This window comes from Nannobrachium achirus (genome assembly GCF_963921795.1).
Source record: "Nannobrachium achirus genome assembly, chromosome: 12".
Classification (NCBI taxonomy): domain Eukaryota; kingdom Metazoa; phylum Chordata; class Actinopteri; order Myctophiformes; family Myctophidae; genus Nannobrachium; species Nannobrachium achirus.
In genome coordinates, this window is record NC_137832.1 from 18,030,592 (window position 1) to 18,051,248 (window position 20,657).

The following is a 20,657-nucleotide window of genomic DNA, read 5'->3' on the forward strand; positions in this document are numbered from 1 at the left end:
CGAGTCCGTCCCTACAGCAAGACGCACAGGGATCTGCCGTGGCTCCCGAGAGACTATACAACTTTATTCATCGATGTGGCAATTCTGGCAAATAGACTACGGACTGACTGCAGTAGAAAAGGTTTACGTTTCATTTCGACGCTGACGAAAGTGGAATGGATTTCTGAGAGGAGGATTTATGATCGTGACTCGTGAGTAGAGATTGCAAACCAGCCAAAAGGGAACGACATTCCCAACAGAGAGTATATAGGCTACTATACTTCCTATTTTCGATTTGTTATTCTCTATTTATTGTCGCTCTTTTTTTATACTTTTTTAAATTTTTATTGTAGAAATAATGAAGTCCAAAAGTTATGGAGAATTATGTTCAAGTCATGCTTTAGAAATTGACACGCTTCTGCTGGGTTAGTTGATTAGTTAGACACTGTACTGTATGTCACAACAACAACCATGGTTGAACCAGTGGGATTTGTGGAGGCGTGGAAAGCCCAGTTTCCTGAATCTGACCCCCCTTGCATGGAGCTGAACTCACTTGGGGACATCGAGCAGGAACTGGACAAATGCAAGACCTCCATCCGGCACTTGGAGAAGGAAGTGAACCAGGAGCGCTTTCGGATGATCTACCTGCAGACCCTGCTGGCCAAGGAGAGGAAGAGCTACGACGGACAGCGATGGGGGTTCAAGAACAGGGGCGTGCTGCTGCCCGAGATGAACGAAGGAGGGGACAGATCCCACGCCAAGGAGGTGTCAGTGGAGGAGGAGCAGCAGCCAGGCACGGCTGAGATCGAGGGGTGCAAACGCCATCCGGAGAGGGAGATGCTGCAAGGTGTCTCTCCCGCCAAACAGCGAGGAGGCGGATCCTCCTCGCCCATCCGCCAGGAGCCACCTGACTCACCTGACATCCCGACGGGCACGGGCTCGGTGGCCGTGCTGAGATCCAACTTTGAGCGCATCAAGAGGGCCAACTCTCACACGGCCGGGGACGGGAGAGGTCTGTCACTCGTGAGCGGCTCCTCGGACAGACCCTTCTACGTGAACATGGAGTACCACTACGAGAGGGGGCTCGTGAAGGTCAACGACCGGGACGTCTCGGACAAGATCAGCACGCTGGGCTGCCAGGCCATGCAGATGGAGCGCAAGAGGTCCCTGCACTCGCTTCATGGGGACCTGTCCACCGCCACCACGGGGGACATCAGCAAGACCGGCGTCCACAGAGGCCGGTCCACCGAAGGCGGCGGCTGCGGCTACAGCAGGTCCTACGACGAGATAGACGTCAACCCGCATTTCCTCAAAGACAATGGGGCGTGGGGAAGCGTGGGGAAGTCTCATGAGCACCACCAGACCACAGACTGTCAACCCTACACCAGTGTGTACGTCGGGGGACTGATGGCTGACGGGGACGCCAGGGTCATCCAGATCAAGGACCACGCCTTGGAGGAGGACTCTCACCTGACGTGGCCCAGGCGGTCCTACTCGCCCGGCAGCTTCGACGACGTGGGAGGCGGCTACACGCCCGACTGCAGCTCCAACGAGAACCTGACGTCCAGCGAAGAGGACTTCTCCTCGGGTCCGTCCAGCCACGTGTCCCCCAGCCCCACCGCCTACCACCACATGTACAGGGAGAAGAGCCGCTCGCCATCTCAGCATTCGCAGCAGTCCTTCGACAGCAGCAGCCCGCCCACGCCGCTGTCTCAGAAACGCCTGAAGCAGCAGGTGGTGGTGTCCGAGGCCTCCATCATCGGAGTCCGCAAGACGGGCCAGATCTGGCCGGGTGATGGGGACTCCACCACCTCCAGCCGGACCTCCCATGACAACAGTGTCCAAGGAGATATGGGTAGGTCTACAATACACACACACAGTCTATATGAAACATAGTGTAGCTCTCTAAACCAGTGGTTCTAAAAGTGGGGTCCAGGCAGGGCCCCTGAGGGTGTACGAAATGGACACTTAAGCCTCTATCAGAGTCCAGGTGAAGAGCTATCCACCGCAAATCTTAGGTGGAAAGCTTTCCACCTCAAGTCAGAAAATAAGTGAAGGCCATCATAGTCCGTCAAGGTGGCGTCCTATTCACTGTGACTGACTGGTCTAGATCGACCAATCAGTGAACGGGGTGAAGAGTCTTATCTGTCTGATAGTAAAAACAGAGAGATGTGTCGGGACTCGCGGTGGAAAGCTCTTCACCGCGAGGAATGACGCAACGTTGTAGTTTTATGACTCAAAAAGACTACACCGCGGTGGATAGCTCGACTCTGATAGGGGCTTCACAGGTCTCTAACTCAAAAATGGACCCTTTACACTCTCAGAGCTATGGGGGTCCTTGAAATAAAGAATCGCACCTGTGGGAAGTGCTTCACATGGTATCAAAAACAACACGTGCATATCTCCTTGTATGGGCCGTTCTGTCCGTGACATCAGCTGTGTCGGTCTCTGTGTACTTTCTATGACGTCAGTCTCGCGTGACGTCAGTCTCGTGTGACGTTAGTGTCGTGTGACGTCAGTCTCGTGCTCATACAGACAAATACACAAAGCCAGACGTAGGAGCGGTTTGCTCCGCTAAAACGTTTGAGAACCACTGCTCAAACGTCTTTAATTTGTAGGAATCAAGTCATCAATAATGTTCTGATAAGCAGAAATATGAACAGGGTACATTAAACCACACGAAGGGCCGAGGGCCCACTCTAATCATCCACTAAAAGATGCATGCAACGTGCCTTCCCCTCTGACCATGATCCAGACTAAAGGCAGTGATGTGTTAAATGTACCTGCAATCTCTTTAATGAAATTGCTTTTAATGGAATCCCTGTATTTTAGAATCTCACTTAAATCTAGTTTTTTTGGAGGTAGGAGGTAGGATTATGAAGCTTTTCTTTTTTTGAATGCACCAGAAACATCACAGCAACCTAGCTGGTTTTCTAGCTCTTTGAAGGGTACACGATTTGTTTACCCTTTGTAGACCGGCCTGTGCTCTCCTTTTCACTCCTTTCCCCATTGCCCATTGAGTGGTGCAGTAGTAGCTCTTTGTGGAGAATGGCTCTGACTGAGACAGTGGGTTCCCTCCGGGCTTCTGCAGTCACTCTGCCCTGGCTGGCTGTCCACCCAGAGTGTTTTCGTGTCAGCACACATCAGCGTTGTTGTCCTTGGCGCAAGAGTAATTAACTTAAAGGGGTTTGTGTAGCGTGATCAATTTAGGGAGGGCTCTTTGTCAGAGGGGGGTTAGGGCAGAAACGAATCTGTGACAACTCACTGGAAAGAGAATGAAGGGCCCAAATTGTGTCACGTGACCTCCCCATCAAAAATTGTTCAGGCATTTGTGTTTCCTGTTGTTAATGTGCGAACACAATAGAGGAATCACTCATCCACAATGCATATTGACACAGTAACAATGTAACAATGTTAAGTGGGATAAGGAGTACTAACTTATTGCTGCCAAGGGCATCGAGAAAGGCAGGCACGAGGGTTCCTCTTCTGCGAAACCATTTATCAAAGCAAATGATACACAAGGACCCGTGCTATTACTGTTTTTACAAAGCAGCCGAGAACATACATTGGGTGTTTTGTTTCTGTCATATAATTTTCGGCGGACATTGTGTGAGACAAGAGTGTTTAAATAGAAAACAGACTGTACCCTACCCTGCCCGAAAAGTGTTAGCTACTGCTGTGGTTCTCAACCTTTTCAGGCCGCGACCCCCAAAATAATCATATTTTAACTGGGGACCCCCCCACCCTGACGAGCACTAAGAGATGAGGCATTACATTTTGTCTAACACGGTTCTATTGAGAAAATAGCCGATCTACATGCTCGTTGCGAGGCGTTGTGAGATCGGCTATTTTCACAATTATTGCCTCTAATATTTGGCCAATGTTTAATTTGCCATTTTAGAGGTATTAAAAAGTCCTTAAATTGTCACTTTAGAAATGTGTAGATAGCCTCTATGGACTTAAACTTTACGTTGGTTTGTTTACTGTTCAGTGAGAAAACAACATTGCACATTAAGTTAATCATCTGGGGACCTCCCCAAAATAATTTGGGGGCCCCGACCCACAGGTTGAGAACCACTGAGCTACTGTGCTGTGGAAAAGATTAAGGGAACAATCAAAATGGGCTGCTGTTATATGATAAGGTGATAGGAGAGCATGGTGTTGTTTTGACAAAAAGCCTATAATAACCTTGCAGATAGTCAATAATACAACCAGCATGTGTATGCTTTTCCACTGACCGAAATTCTAAAAGAAGAGAAAATAAATCTCTAAGAGCATAGATATTCTATGTCTATAGGCAAAGATCAAAGGTACACATCATCATCACTACTGGTAGAACGGGTCAGGGAAGTACTGTTTATATAGATTCTGCTGGTTGCTTTTGAATGTTACTCGTTTAAATCTCATGGCACTGCTGAGCCTTGAGTGTCACGTTTGTCCAAATTGGGCATGCTGTTGCTTAGGTAATGGGACTGCCACCACCTCGTGTGAACCATGCTTTGAGGATTACCATAAATCTGGATTTGATGTCATAATAACGTTACTTTGCACGTTGCTGGATCACAGCTTTGGCAAGGAGGGGTTTTGAAGTACAAAGAATTGCAATAAAGTGCTCTCTGTTGTGGTTACTGACTTCTAGGGAGCAGTGGGAAAGTTTTAGCTGCTATGTTTATCATAAAACATTACAGCACTCACTGAAATCTATCAAATGTCCCCAGTAAAGTCAGCTTAACATCGTAGTAGCTCTGTACTCTAGTTATATAAGCTTTCTGTGACTTTTACTTCATACAGAATTCATTCTGTAATATAGTCTGTGGTTACAACTAAATCAGGCTTTACATACACGGACCCCTGCACTCCATGTGTATGTTTATGTTTTGTTACATGTTGTTGCTGTTACATAATCGTCTAATCGCAATTATTTGACATAAATAATCGCTATTATTTTTCATAATCGTGATGTTGAAAAATTTTCATATGTGCGACGTGTTGTGAGCTTGTAGAGCGTCTATTTCCACTATCAATGTTCTTTTCTAAGTATAAAGTTGTCAAATATGTCAGTAATGTCTTTGTATATTTAGGAATATGTGTCATATCTACCATGTGCAACTTCAAAGCCTAAAAAAGCCAAACAGAAATGTAATTGTCAACGACAAAAACACAATTAAATCGTCAATCGCGATTATTTGAGAGAAAATGAATCGTCATGTAAAATGTCATAATCGTGACAGCCCTAGTTTTACACGTGTTCGTGGAACATCTCGGTCCAAGTAAGACAGCAGAGAAATGACACAGACAGTGCTCACTGCTGTTCACCCAGTGCTGCCAGGTGCGTGGTATGGTGGCATGCTGCCAGGTTGTGTGGTATGGTGGCACGGTCTGCCTGCGCCCAGGCAGTACAGACTCAGCATTAGCGAGAACCACTGACCTGCATAAACAAAGCTCCTGCTGTGCTGTCACCAACCCACTTTGCAGACTACTCCCCTCTAATCGTTGTGAAATGGCCAAGTCTAAAAATTGACACATCTCAAGGGTATTTCTCTTTTTCCTCTTATGAATAGGAGAATCAGTGCCATCTCTTGGTTTTCTAGTTATCTAGGCCAGTTGTCAAGCCTGACTGTGAATAGTGCTGCTGATTAGCTGTGGTTGGTCTCTAAGGAGGCCAACTCTGTGATGGCTCTATATTGCCATAATTAATTATTGTCATGACATTGACATGCCTGTGTGGCCGGCGTTTAAATTTGCCCGTGATTGAGACGAGTAGCTATAAGGCAAGTGTCTTGAGTGAGCGTTAGGCCGTTTTGTGGTTGATCTGATTTATACTTCATTGTATGATGTAAAGGTTAAGTTTTACAGTGAGTAGTTGATAAGTGCACTGGATACTTGATTGGATGATGAAAAGTCTTCCATTAGTTTTTCCTCTGCAAAAATGTGAACCCTTTTGGGTGCATTCAACCCATTCAGAACGGGTACACATTATTGTGTATCATTATGTTATGCTTTAACTATTGAAAAATAGCAGATGTACAAGCTCACAGCACGGCACCGAGTGCCACGCTGCGAGCTTGTAGATCTGCTATTTTTGAAAAATCGTGAAAAATTTGAATTTTGACCCGATTCTATAAGTGTCTTTTGAATCCTTCTAAGGTTTAAAAAAAATATATATATATATTTTTCTATGTCAGCAATCTGGCCAGCCATCGTCAAAGAGAAGGACCTTTTCGCTTAACTGGAGCTCGGTTAGTCTGTTCTTGAGAGACTACTATGACAGTGGTTCTCAAACCTTTTCATGTGAAGGACCCCCAAAATGATATGTATTTGGCCACGGAGCCCCATCTCAAAATATCTAGTTCCAGGGACCACCCAGAAGCAAAATTTGAGTTTTAAACGTTCACTTTAAAAATACACATATTCAAAGATTTGCACAGATTTTCAAGACTTTTTCAAAAATAGCAGATCTACGAGCTCGCTCTGCGAGCTTGTAGAGCTGCTATTTTTCAATTGCTAAAGCATTCAATAATTCTAGGCCTAAATGAATCTATGGAATCTATGGGCAGCCTGGCATACTTTGTGTAGGTACTGGTAGGCAAGGCACAAGGCAGGTCTGTCTGGGATGGCTTTGACCCATGGCCTTGACGCTAATGGAAGGTGTCTGTTTGAAAAAAGGTGATGAAGACTGTCTGAACGTCTGGCCTCCAGGCTCAGGTGATGATGTGCTGCCTCAGCAGGAGCCAGAGAAGGTACTTGGCCCCACACTCCTGGTTAATTGCAGACTCATGAATATTTTAGGCCCCCTAAAGGAAGTCCAGACAGACCTGTGATTGTACCTGGATATCAACATCTGAGGTTTGGGTGGTAAAGGAAATGAAAGAATTCAGCCTCTCCCTTTCCTAGAATAAATGTATGCCCCTAGCCTAGGCCTACATGAGGAAGTACTGCCCAAGGGTGACTGCACTCCACACACGCACTGTGTGTGTGTGTGTGTGTGTGTGTGTGTGTGTGTGTGTGTGTGTGTGTGTGTGTGTGTGTGTGTGTGTGTGTGTGCTTGTGCGTGTGCGTGTGTGTGTGTGTGTGTGAGAGAGAGAGCGAGCAGGGGAAGTGGGACTGAGTTACTAGGGCCCAAGGTGGAGGGGCCCTAGTATGTTATACTTTAGCTTTTGAAAAGTCATGAAAATGTGTGCAAATTTTGGAATATATGTATTTTTTAAGGGAACATCTGTAACTACATTTTTGTTTCTGGGGGGTCCCTGGAACTAAATGTTTTGAGATGGGGGTCCATGGCCAAATAGATATCATTTTTGAGAAGACTTGAAAGGACTTGAAATATTCAAAGACTTTTTTTTCACGATTTTTTAAAAATAGCTTACAAGCTTGTATATCTGCTATTTTTCAATAGTTAAAGCACAAAATGTGACTTAATCCTTGTACACCCAGGGCCCAGAATTTGGTGTGACACCCCTGCGAGAGAGAGAGAGACAGAGAGACACCTGTCTCCCTATCGGTACGGTATAACAGGGAAAGTGGAGGGCTCAGACAGAGGCCATTGGCACACCAGTCCAGTCATCAGCAGCTGCTGAAGGAGCACATGGGATGAATAGCCTAGTTGTTCTTTCATAATCAGACACTCAGTCAACAATGCCAGCCGTCACAATACAGCTGATATTTGAGGAATTCAAATTATGATCCTTCTCTATAGGCATCTCTTAGGCTAGGCCTAGACTTTCTTAAAGGGGGCCTGTCACCTAAAAGGTTACTGTCACTTTAAGAATCATCTTAAAAAAACAAGTTAATATTTTTATGATGTCATTGTGGGAAAGCGCAATTATAAGCCAATCAATTAATTGTCTGTATAGCCTGACTGTATGACTACTTACTGTTCTGGTAAGGGGCAGATTACACTGTGACTGTGAGCTTCATACTGTTTCAGACCGTTTTCAGAGAAGCTCATGTCACAGTGTAATCTGCCCCTCAACCCCTTTAGGTGACAGTACCCCTTTAAAGGTATGGCTTAAAGGGACATTTTGTTTTCAAAAAAACTTTTGGTAATTTTATCGCTAATCAGGCTTTTATGAACACCCCGGTCAGTTTTTAATTTGCTTGATTCAATATTTAGATATTTGATGTAAATGTTACCAGGCCCTCCTGGCCCAGGGCCTCTCCCCACACACACAACTTTGTAACTTCAAACTTAATTTTAACCATGACAGATTCATTAAAAACACCCATTATCTTTTTTCTGGTGACTCATATTACCCTCCTAATACGTGAGCAGCTTTGTTTTTTCGATAACTTTTTTCATTTATTTGTAAAATAATGTTTTGTATTTAATTTTTTCCATTTTCCCAAATAATTATTTTTAAAAAATGGGTGTTTTTAATGAATAAAACATGGTTAAAATGAAGTTTGAAGTAACAATGGGTGTGTGTGGGGAGAAAAGCCCATAAGGTGTTTCCCTGTTGAAAGTGGAATATCCCTTTAATAGGGGCCTTTATTTAAAATGTTTATGAGGCTTGCTGTCCTTGTCCTCCTCCTCCTCCTCAATAACCCCACCTCCACCCCCACACACAAACCCCCCCATGCACCCACCCCGCTCAATAATCTTCCCTCGTGTTCAGCCTCACCCCCTTGGTCCCTGTAGTGTTTAACTCCCCTCCCATAGTTCCTCTCAAAGGGCTCTCTGTGCTGCTGGCTGGCTGGCCAAGTGTTTATGGAATGTCTCAGCTGCTCTCAGGGTGTGGGGAGGGAAACGGCCCTTTAATGAAATGTAAAGCACTGTATGAGTTCACCTCTCTTAACAACAGCCTGACCCCGCGGAGCTCGCTGTGTCACCAGGCAGCGCAGTTAGCTTTAAGGCAAATGCCTTGAATGCAGGGACGTGCTGGCCTTTGGGAAAAGCGGGACAACTCCCGAACGGCCGGTTCATTCCCAGCCGGTCCAGGCCGGCCATTAGGAAAAAAATGTAAAATAAAATGTCGGCCTTTGTTCCATTTTGGGGGCTGGGCGGCCAACAAAGTAAATCGGGCAGAAACCTTGTATCTCCATGTTTCAAATTTGTACATTTTTTCGCAAAGCAAAGCCCTGCTTCATCATACATTACAAGGCCGTCGCACAAACACTTACACTAGTGAAAACAGCAGATCTACAAGCACACAACGCCTCGCGGTGCGAGGTGTTGTGTGCTTGTAGATCGGCTGTTTTCACTAGTGTAAATCATTTTTAAAATGATAAAAACAAACGGTTTTGGACATACAAGGTTTCCACCCGACAACGACGAAATATACCTCTTGTAATTGGCCCACTGGCTTGTCCCTTGTCATGATCTGAAATGGCAAATCTTTGAGTAGCAGCAGCGCTATAGAGAGAGATCTCTCTCTATAGCGCGCAATGAGGGCCTCTTCAACTCTTTTTCCCGGGTTGAATCAGGGGCCCAGCACGTCCCTGCCTTGAATGTTCTCCACAGCACAATGACTCCCTGATCAGTATGACCCAGAGGGTAATTGAACATCTGTATCAATTAAGGATAGAGTTTAAATCAGCTCATACAGTTAGGGGTGGGACGATATGAACATTTCATATCGCGATTATTGTGACAAAAGAAATCGCGATTTACGATAGTACCGCGATAATCAAAATCCGTTATCGTTGGGGCGGAACATTTGCCAAAAAATAGCAGATCTACAAGCTCACAACGTGTCGCATCGCGACGCGTTGTGAGCTTGTAGATCGGCTATTTTTTGGCAAAGACATTTGATAGAGAGTGAAAAAAGAAGTACATCGCGACGTGTTGTGAGCTTGTAGATCGGCTATTTTTTGGAAAAGACACTTGATAGAGAGTGGAAAAAAAGACTGTATCAAGTACGTATTTAGTACCTTTTACCAATTATAGAGGGTTTAAGTGGTACCGGATATGCAGCTCGGCAAATAAAAGGTGAATTGATCCCAGTGCATGACAGAGGACGATATCACGATAAATGAAATCTCCACATACAATTATCGGGAGTGTTTTTTTTTTATCACGATAAACGATAATATCGCGTATCGTCCCATCTCTACATACAGTACTGCTGTATATTTGATGTCTTTTAACTGGGGCGTAAGAAGGTTGACCGACCTCTGTGACCAAATGTCTTTCCAGTCGCTGATTTAATAGTTAAAAATTAAAATGAAGTTGTTTTGAACCTACAGTGTGTTGCTGGGCAGATAATGGCTCAGCCAATCAAGAGACTAGAGCACACCAGGTGAAACTGGTGAAACGTGCACTAATATTTAATGCTGGCCCAAAATGTGAATGAATTATTTAACATTCGTGGAGTTTCCTCGTACTTGTCTTGTTGCTGTGTATGCATATTAACTACAGTATGATCATCATTCATCTGCTGTAGTCAAACACAAACAGCCTTTGTTTGTTTTTCACTGAGCTACTTAATAAAGATTATGGTTTAATGCCATGCATGCATGTCTAAAATGTAGACATTAGAATGTCTAGACTTGTTCACTGGTCAAGTCGGACGCAGGTGTCGAGATGTGAATTATTCATTGGATTTGAAGGGACAGGACAGTGTTGATTTCGTCAACTAAAACTATGTTTGTCGACTGCGTCTTTTTTTTCCAGTGACGAAAACTAAATAAAAACTAAGCTGTGATGACTAAGACTAAATATATTGGCAATTTCGTCAACAAAATAAAAACTAGACCAAAATGTTAGGGAGGGACTAGACTGCTGAAGAGAGTCATTTTATGTTTGGTTGCTCTCAGTCAGGTGTTGCGAGCTTGTAGATCGGCTATTTTCAGCACACAATCAAGTGTCAAATCAGTAAATTACGATGCCATCAAGGCCTGCCAAAATACATTTTAGTTGACTAAATCTTAGTTGACTAAAATTAGACTAAAAGGAATACTTTTCAGGTGACTAAATTGCTGCATTGCTGTCTTCACTCTTCACTGCCTCTGTCTTCTTCACTGTCTCTGTGTAGGACATGCACGCACATGGACACACGTCTGGGTCTTGTTTTCAGTAGGATCACAGACTGGAGTGATTATTTGGGCTTTCGTTCTCTTTTATGAAGGGCATTACAAGCACTACTCTGACCAAACCCTGAGCTATTTAGGCCCTACTGATTAGTAGGTGTGCCCGGGCCGGGGCGGCCCAGATCAGACCTACAACGGCTCAGTGGCTGGCACTAATTTTAGGCTAGTTCCACGGCAGATCAGAGCCGAGTGCCGGTGGGCCTCGTTTGCCTCTAACAGGCCTCTGTGGTTTCTTAAGTGCCTCCCACTCTTGCAGACACTTCAGACGGGTCGGGATGTGCTGATGTTTGGTTGGCTAATGCCCCGTGACTGTTTGCCAAAACATACAGTCAAGTACACTCTTTAGGACGGGTCGAGCCCTGATAATAGATTGTACATTTCCAAGCCTGGTTCTTCTCAACCTGATGGCCGAAGCTTATGTCAAGAGATGAAAAAATAAACAACCAACGTAGTGGTGACAATGAGGGAGGGCTGCTGTGCTGATAGCTCGGCCCGGCCTGTGATGGATGGGATGGAATCCCCTTCGGTAGTGGTGGGATTCAAAGTGTACTCTTTGTAGGCAAAGGACCCAAATGTCACCATGAAGTCAATGTGAAGTGGACCACAGATAGATCTGTATTATTTTTCCATTCGCCCCCCCTTATGAAGTGTGGAAAACGGTGAGGGCTAGCTTCGCCAGCCAGGGTCACCATCAAGTCTGGTGTCTGAAATTCTGTTCTACCCAGGGGTGTCGCACCAAATTCTGGGCCCTGGGTACAAGGATTCACTGCGGGCCCCCCATGAATGTTCTTCATAGGGGGAGCGGGTTTAACCCATTTAGACTGGGAACGCATTATTTTGGGCTTTAACTATTGAAAAATAGCAGATATGCAGCGTGGCACCGAGAGTGCCACGCTGCAAGCTTGTATTATAACATTTGTGCAAGTCTTTGATTATTTCAAATCCTTCTAAGGTTTTTTGAAAAACCTATGTTTCTATGTCAGTGGTGCTCAAACCTTTTCATGTGAAGGACCCCCAAAATGATACGTATTTGGCCACGGCCCCCATCTCAAAATATTTTGTTTCAGGGACCCCCCCCCAGAAGCAAAATTTGACTCACAAATGTCTGCAAAAATAGCAGATCTACAAGCTCGCAGCACGGCACTCGGTGCCGCGCTGTTAGCTTGTATATCTGCTATTTTTCAATAGCTAAAGTATAAAATAATTAAGGCCCCTCCACCTTGGGCCCTAGTAGTCTCGCGAGGCCAGACTGTTGCCTCCACGATTTGGGAAATGCTCCCGGAAATAGAAACGATGAGTGCGAGATAAAGCGGATGTGACGCAACCGCTCCCTTGGTGCAGTAACAATAACAAGTCCTACTGGAAGCGTTATGTCTCCTTTCAATATTTCTGGGGGCGTCATTTCATCTTTCTCTGGTGTTATTGGTGTTACCTCCATGATGTTTTGAAACGTTTTCTTAAACTATACACTCATAACAAGAATAGGCTGCTCGAATTACTTTGTCTGAGCTATTGTGTTTCTGTTATGTTTCCAATGGGACTACAGTTCAGTGCAGCAGCGGCTACTTCCGATACTCGCCGTTCGGGAGCTGCCGTTCCAGACTCTATATAGCATTCGGAGATTGTGGAATAGTCTAGCTACGCGAGACTAGGGCCCTAGTAACTCAGTCCCACTATCCCCCCCCCCCTTGTGACGCCCCTGGTTCTACCCTCTGCATGGGCTCTTCCCTTTGACCTCGGGTCTCCCCGGTGACCATGCAGTCATGGAAGAGAATCCATTTGCCGGACCGGAGCCATAAAATGTGGTACCAAACCTTTTAACAACATCACACGTTGAAATCCTCTGCTGCTTTTTTTGGAAGGTGCAACTTCTCACCAGATCCATAATATGCCATTAGAGAGGCGTCAGAGGGAGCATCATCGTTCATTTTGCCTCAGTATTGACAGGGGGGGCAAATTACTGATGATGAAAATCCCAATTTTACCCCCTTTCTGTGCTGGATCAATAACATATTTGCCATTGTGCCCTTTATTGTCTTAGCACTTTGTGATCTGAATTATTTCTGTCGGCTAAAAGCAATTGATGCTCCATTTTTAGTACATTTAATCAGGTGTCCAGATGGGCCGAGCGGGATACACACAGGCCGACACAGCGATTGTTGTCCGGGCCAGCAGTGAGTAGTACATCCTTCCCTTTTACTGAAATGTCCTCTAGCAAACACTGCAAAGTGAAAGAAGTTGTGTGCGCCGCCGTGCACGTGTGCATCATGTGAAGATGGCCGTGTCATTAGAATACTATTGACACAGTCAAGCGTACTGTCCTGACTCTGAATAAATAGTTGTCCATAAAAGGTTCAATATAACTTCTATCGTGATCTTTGTGTTCTGCATAACGTCTGCGTCTTGGAAGCGCCACATCGAGTTGCTTGTGTGGAATCTTTCACTTGCTGGCAAACCATCAGTGATGGAAAAAGTACTCATATTTATTACTTAACTCTTTTTGCGCCGATCCCGAACTAGTTCGGCTTTATTTCGGCCTTTTGATCGTCCGGGGTGCGGATCCCGATCTAGTTCGGCTTTTTATATAAAATTATTTAAACACCCAGAGGCCTTACCGAAGCACCGGGCTAAACTTTCGAGCTGGCCGCCGGCTGCGATTTGTTTACATCGGCCCGCGAGAGCGTCGCGCCGCAGATATTTGCCGTCCACTCCAATGCTCCAAAGCTCACAACGCATCGCGATGCGATGCGTTGTGAGCTTGTAGATCGGCTATTTTCAAATAGCCAAGGAATAAAATAGGGCTCAAAGTCGTTTATGTATGTTTTGTATTATTAGAATTTATATCTGCAAAGTAACTAGTAGTAACTAAAGTTTTCGAATAATTGTAGTGGAGTAAAAGTACAATATTTGGTTCCGAGATGTAGGAGAGGAGTAGAAGTAAAAGTATTGGAAATTGGAAACATTAAATATACTTAAAAATGTTAATACATTAGTTAAGTAAATGTACCTAGTTACTTTACACCACTGCAAACTATGTTGGATGCACATCTGCCCATGTCTGTTTACTACAGCAGTGTTTCTCAATCTTTTTTGGCTTGAGTACCCCCTTTCCCTGATTTTTGAATCCAAGTACCCCCTTTACCCGACAACAACATTTTCCATACAAAAACAACATTTTCCATACAAAACAGCAATTAAAACCATAACTAGTGGTATATAATGCTATGATAATCCCCCTTTTCAAGAGTATAACATCCCAAAAAATGGGGAGTGAGAGTTTCAAACAGTCCCTCCTGAAGAGTATTATTTTCAACACTGTGGCCATGACATTTCAATCCAGCTTGTATGTCTAACTTACATTCAAACATCATTCAAACACATCCCAGTTGCCTGATATCATGTGTTTGGGGTTAATAACTGTCAGGCTCACATTAAGGTTCCCCAAGGCCAGGGTCATCATTAAACATAACAGTAAATGTTTTTTAATTCAATAATTCAATTGTTGTTAATTATTTAACTATGTAAAATATTATCATGATTTATACTTATATTTTTACCCCCTGCAGTAACTCCGCGTACCCCTAGGGGTACACGTACCCCCATTTGAGAAACACTGTACTACATACAGCATTCATCTATATCAGTGAGGATTACAGGAGTAGCTTTCTGAATAGTATGTCTTTGTTTTCTCCTGATGAAAGACTCAATGGGCCAGTAGTTCTCAACTCTGAGAACCACTCTTGAGTCTACTCCGTTTTCTTTTCCACTCATCACTTAATTACATTACATTCAGGGGTGTCGCACCAAATTCTGGGCCACGGGTACAAGGATTCCCTGCGATATTTTGTACTTTAACTATTGAAAAATAGCAGATATACAAGTGCCCGCTGCGAGCTTGTAGATCTGCTGTTTTTGAAAAATTGTGAAAATCTTTGAATGTTTTTTTTTGAAAATCCTATGGTTCTATGTCAGTGGTGCTGGTGCGCAAACCTTTTCATGTGAAGGACCCCCAAAATTATATGTATTTGGCCACAGACCCCCATCTCAAAATATTTAGTTCCAGGGACACAACTCTGAGGACTTTACCGTGAGCCTCCCTTAAAACTGTCCCTGACTGAAATGCTAGAATGAAACCCAGCAGGACTATGTTTCCTCAGGGCTGCGCGGCTGAGCCACCAGGCTTTGGGTTCCTATATGAAAACTGTTCTTATGGCCTTCTAAACCTATAGTCTGTTAACCCATTTAGAACGGGTACACATTATTGTGTATCATTATTTTATGCTTTAACTATTGAAAAATAGCAGATCTACAAGCTCACAGCGCGGCACCAAGTGCCGCGCTGCGAGCTTGTAGATCTGCTATTTTAGACCCGATTTTGACCCGATTCTATAAGTGTTTTTTGAATCCTTCTAAGATCTTTTGAAAAACCTATGTTTCTATGTCAGCAATCTGGCCAGCCATCGTCAAAGAAAAGGTCCTTTTCACTTAACTGCAGCTCAGTTAGTCTGTTCTTGAGAGACTACTATGTCAGTGGTTCTCATACTTTTTCATGTGAAGGACCCCCAAACTGATATATATTTGGCCACGGACCCCCATCTCAAAATATCTAGTCCCAGGGACCACCCAGAAGCAAAATTTGAGTTACAAACGTTCGCTTTGAAAATACACACGCTCAAAGATTTGCACGACATTTTCACGACTTTTTTCAAAAATAGCAGATCTACAAGCTCAAGCTATTTTATCACTGGTTAAAGCATTCAATAATTCTAGGCCTTTAATATGTGCCACAGGAAGAGAGTTTTCTTGATGATTCATTATTGTCCTGACATGGGCTCGAGTGCTTAGTTAGAACCAGTTGTTTGGCCAAGTCCTTACACATCCTTGGATTCTATTCTTAGGTGGCTTTTGTGTGCTCGGCATGCGTGGGAAAGCAAAGGAGCTCCACTTAGAGCTTCAAAATAGTGCATCAGAGAATATGACCTCTACGGAACCTCATTTGAATTCAGCAGTCTGAGACGCACAAGCAAATAGTCCATCTAACTAAAGTATCGTTAGGCTGAGCATTTTGCCAGATACTGTAGGCCTTTTGATAAAGGTTTTTGCTAATTTTGTATCGGTTGTATTTGTACATAAACAAGGTATTAATACAAGGCAATAAGACATGGCTCAGTTATCATTCGTCGTTGTCGGGTGGAGACCTTGTATGTCCAAAACCGTTAGTTTTGTATTTATCATTTTTAGAATGATCTAGACTAGTGAAAATAGGCGATCTACAATGCGAGGCGTTGTGTGCTTGTAGATCGGCTATTTTCACTAGTGTTCTGCAACAGTCTTGTATGATGAAGCAGGGCTTAGCTTTATGAAAAGAGCATACAAATTTGAAACTTGGAGATACGAGGTTTCCACCCGACAGAGACGCCGCATTATTTACTGAAAGCATTTTAAATCAAATGTTTTAGCAATTTTGACATGCCAATAATAATATCTGTGAGGGGAAAAACAGAGAATTAAGTTCAGAGATAGCCAAGTGAAATCAAATCTCCCACTGATCCATAGCTCACAGCTGCTATAGCCTAAGCTATGTTATGTAATATCATTAGAATGTATTTGTTACAGCTTTATTGCACAATTGAAACCGTTTAAAGCCGTAGCTTGGGCAATGGGCAGGGAACTGAAAGTATAATACAGGAACAGTGAATGGCCACCATCCACCCATCCATCCATTTCATACATTTATAACTTTTGAAATAAACTTCACAGTTTCGCAATAGAGCATCGCAGCGGAAGTGGTTTCCGGACTCCACTAAAAATCTCCCATTCATTTCCCCCATAGACTTTTACAAAAATATTTATAACAATTATGTTAAGCCTAGAACCAAGCCATCCAGGATGGCAGTGAATCACGACCATAAAACTGTTGATCCTATATAAAAACATATTTAAACATGCAATTGTTTGATATACTACAATTAATAAATACCCTCTGTTTAACGATTTTCAAAGAAACAAAGGTTTCATGTTCATGATTCACTGACATTCCTGGATGGCTTGGTTCTAGGCTTAACATAATTGTTGTAAATATTTTCATGAAAGTCTATGAGGAAATGAACAGGAGATTCTTTAGTAGTGGAACCAGTAAACCACGCCCACTGCGATCCTCTATCTAACATATAATTCACCAAATGTCTGAGTGAGTGTCTGAGTGAGTGTCTGAAACAGCGTTTCTCCTCAGTGGCTGGAGCAATTGATCTGAAATCGCATCACCAATAGCATATGAACACACCTGACATAACTGTGAAGCCCGTTTGTCACTTTCACAAATCGTTTAATTGATATTAATTTATTAGTGAATTAATTTTTCCCATTGACTTATAATGGGAATCGCAAAAACTCACATTCAATATTTTTTTTCTCGCAAACCATAGGGGCTACAGTTACAAAACTCTGACAGGAGATTTATAATGATATCAAGGATTAAATAAAAAATAACTTTGTCAGTTGGCCTCATGGTGGCGCTATAACAGTCCACTTTACGTTTCGGCCTGTAACTCTTGAACCGTAGGTCGGAAAATTAAAATTCTTTTTTCCCTGGATTCCTTGGGTCAATACGCATCTCCCCATATAGGCCCCGCCCATTTGCGTCAGGATAGATTTTCCGCCATTTTGAATTATCTCCAAAACACACTTTTTGCTCCTTTTCCTACATATTTTCTTCAAATGTCACGAAAATGGGTACACATGATCTCTGAACCCATGCAATGAACATAGTCAAGGGATATTTTGATAGTCCATACCGTTCGTTCGTAACGGGCTTCCAAAGTTAGCGGGAGGGGCCCGTTTTGCAAACAATAGCCATAAATCACAAACAAAACGTCGAGTCAACACTGAATTTCTGCCACAGGTTGCGGGTGGCTTACTCAACGAATCCCCAGAAGCATTTCCAATTCCACCCGTAGAGGGCGTCACAAACGCGCAAAACGTAACCGTTTCGTTCCAAAACGCGTTTTTCAGGCGGACCGACCCTCTCAAAAAGAAACACAGACTACTCTGCGGATGGTCTCACGGTCCAAACCGCTGCACACACACACACACACACACACACATAGCCATTAAACGAAACGGGTATTTCTTACATTGATGCTCCTACATATTATCATGCAAGTACCAGTTAAAGTTACTTTCCATCCCTCATATACCGTGTGCACAGTGCACATCCCATAACCCACACACTGCACATCATTTCGGAGCTCATATCTTTGAACGGGTAAGGACTAGTTACTATAAAGTGTCGATCAAGGAAATGTTGTTGTCTCTTTAGCTCTGCAGAGTTATATTATTTTTAATCCAGTGTCTTCCTCGCAACATAATCACTAAAATATCGTCACTGTCGGGCAGAAACCTTGTATCTCCAAGTTTCAAATGTGTACATCTTTTGGTCAAGCAAAGCCCTGCTTCATCATACAAGACTGTCGCACAAAACTAGTGAAAACAGCAGATCTACAAGCACACAACGCCTCGCACCGCGAGGCGTTGTGTGCTTGTAGATCGGCTGTTTTCACTAGTTTAGTACATTTTATAGATGATAAATACAATGATGCATTATTTTTAATCCAGTGTTTGCCAGCTGTGACAATTCTTCCAGTTCAAAATGATCTGCTTTTGACCAGTGTTGTAAAGTAACTAAGTATATTTACTTAAGTACTATACTTAAGTACAATTTTGAGGTATTTGTACTTTACTTGAGTATTTCCAATACTTTTACTTCTACTCCACTACATCTCGGATTGAAATATTGTACTTTTACTCCACTACATTTATTTGAAAGCTTTAGTTACTACTTACTTTTCAGATAAGTTATAATAATATATTTTAAAACATACATTAACCACTTTAGCCATGTTTTATACCTAGACTGTTTGAAAATAGCCGATCTACAAGCTCTGCTATTTTCAAACATTTTGTACTTTTACTTTTGTTGTACATTTTGATGCCAACATTTTCATACTTTTACTCAAGTACATTTTGAATTCCGGACTTTTACTTGTAACTGAGTACTTCTACATTGCAGTATTGATACTTTTACTGAAGTAAAGAATGTGAGTACTTTTTCCACCACTGCTTTTGACTACAGGGCTGCTAAGCGTCTCCATGGCGACAGCTAGCCAAGGTTTGACTTGCAATGTGAGTTTATAAAAGTCACACAAACCATGTTTGCGTTGGTTGCGCAAACATAGCTTGTAAACATTGAGGTAAGAACAGGCCTGTTTTTATGAGTTGTGTTGGCTTATGTAAATTGTCAAAGGCTCTTGTGCCATTCAAGTCTAACTTAAGAACATTTCTGAATGTGAGTGGATTTTATATTTCCTTTTGACCATATACTTCCTACGGGATGTGTTTTTGTTTGGCATTTCTGAGGTAATTATTGGATCGGTGCCAAGCTTTCGGTCAGATGACCTTCATCAGAGCAAAGGCTGTAGGCTCTGTTACAGTAAGCGACTTGCTTTGATCCAAGTGTGCAGAAAGTCCTTCTCTTTATATACTTTTCAGTTTCCTAGCACCGTGGCCCATTCTACAGTCTTGAGTGTGGGGACTGTCTTTAAAAAAAATGTAAGTAAAGGTAGAATTATTCAAATTAGAATCAGATTATCATACCAGTAACTGCATATCAATTGTGTATGAATGTTTGCGTGTGGTTCGGTTGGGGGGATGGGTGCGTGCGTGCGTGCGTGCGTGCGTGTGTGTGTTAGAAGTGGGAGAGGGTGTTATGGAGAGGGAGGTGTTTGCGAAGGGATGACCTTGTGCTGAACGCCTGTTTCCGCTCTGAAGCTGATGAATTGCCGAGCGTTCCGGACAGACCTGCCCGGACACTTCCTCACCAACATTTGGTGGACTTTAGCACCGCACCGCACAGCTAACTGAGACTCTATTGTGCTCAGGGGTCTTCAACAGGGGGTCCGGGACCTCTAGGGGGTCCTCAGAGTTACTACAGGGGGCGGGGGCCGCCAAATCCTTGTGTGATAGGATTACTTTAGAAAATAAAGAAAATAGCAGATCTACAAGCTCTCAACGCCTCGCACTGCGAGGCGTTGAGAGCTTGTAGATCGGCTATTTTCAGCGAAGAGGTTTGGCGTAGAGGTCAATAAGAGCCGACCAAGTACAGAGCGAAAGGTCAAGGTTTCTACATATCGACGATTGAAGTGGCTAAATGTCTGAAGGGAAAAAAAACATTAACACAAATCCAACAGACTGATGACATAGCTGTCAAACAAGTCGATGAAAATCTCCATAACGCTTTTATGCAATATGTAGAGGGGGGTCCCTGGCCCTGCTTCATCTCTCTCTGTTAAGGGGTCCTTGGCCTGAAAACGTTGAAGACCCCTGTGCTAAACACTTACTTCTCACAGTCGAGCATGCTCTCTGCATGTACGTCAAGAAGGCAGATGAGGGTTTGTGTGAAACTATTTTCAAATCCAATGCATTTATGACCAAATACAGTTTTGGATCATCCCTGCTCATTCCTGTATGGAGCATGTACAGCAAGGTTCTTCAACAGGGGGTCCGGGACCTCTAGGGGGTCCTCAGAGTTATTACAGGGGGTCCTCCAAATCTTTGAGTAATAGAAAGTTGTTTTTCCCACTTGAACCCTAGTG

The 20,657-nt window shown here is 43.5% G+C and overlaps 1 protein-coding gene across 1 annotated transcript in view; it reads left to right on the forward strand.

Annotated features, from left to right (window-relative positions):
- Positions 1 to 20,657, forward strand: part of LOC308296261 (breakpoint cluster region protein) — a 66,042-nt gene continuing 45,385 nt past the window's right edge. Inside the window, exon 1 of the mRNA XM_080739466.1 lies at positions 1 to 1,834. Within this exon, the coding sequence (XP_080595592.1) occupies positions 451 to 1,834 (1,384 nt within the window). The 5' untranslated portion in view covers positions 1 to 450. The remainder of the gene's footprint in view (positions 1,835 to 20,657) is intronic.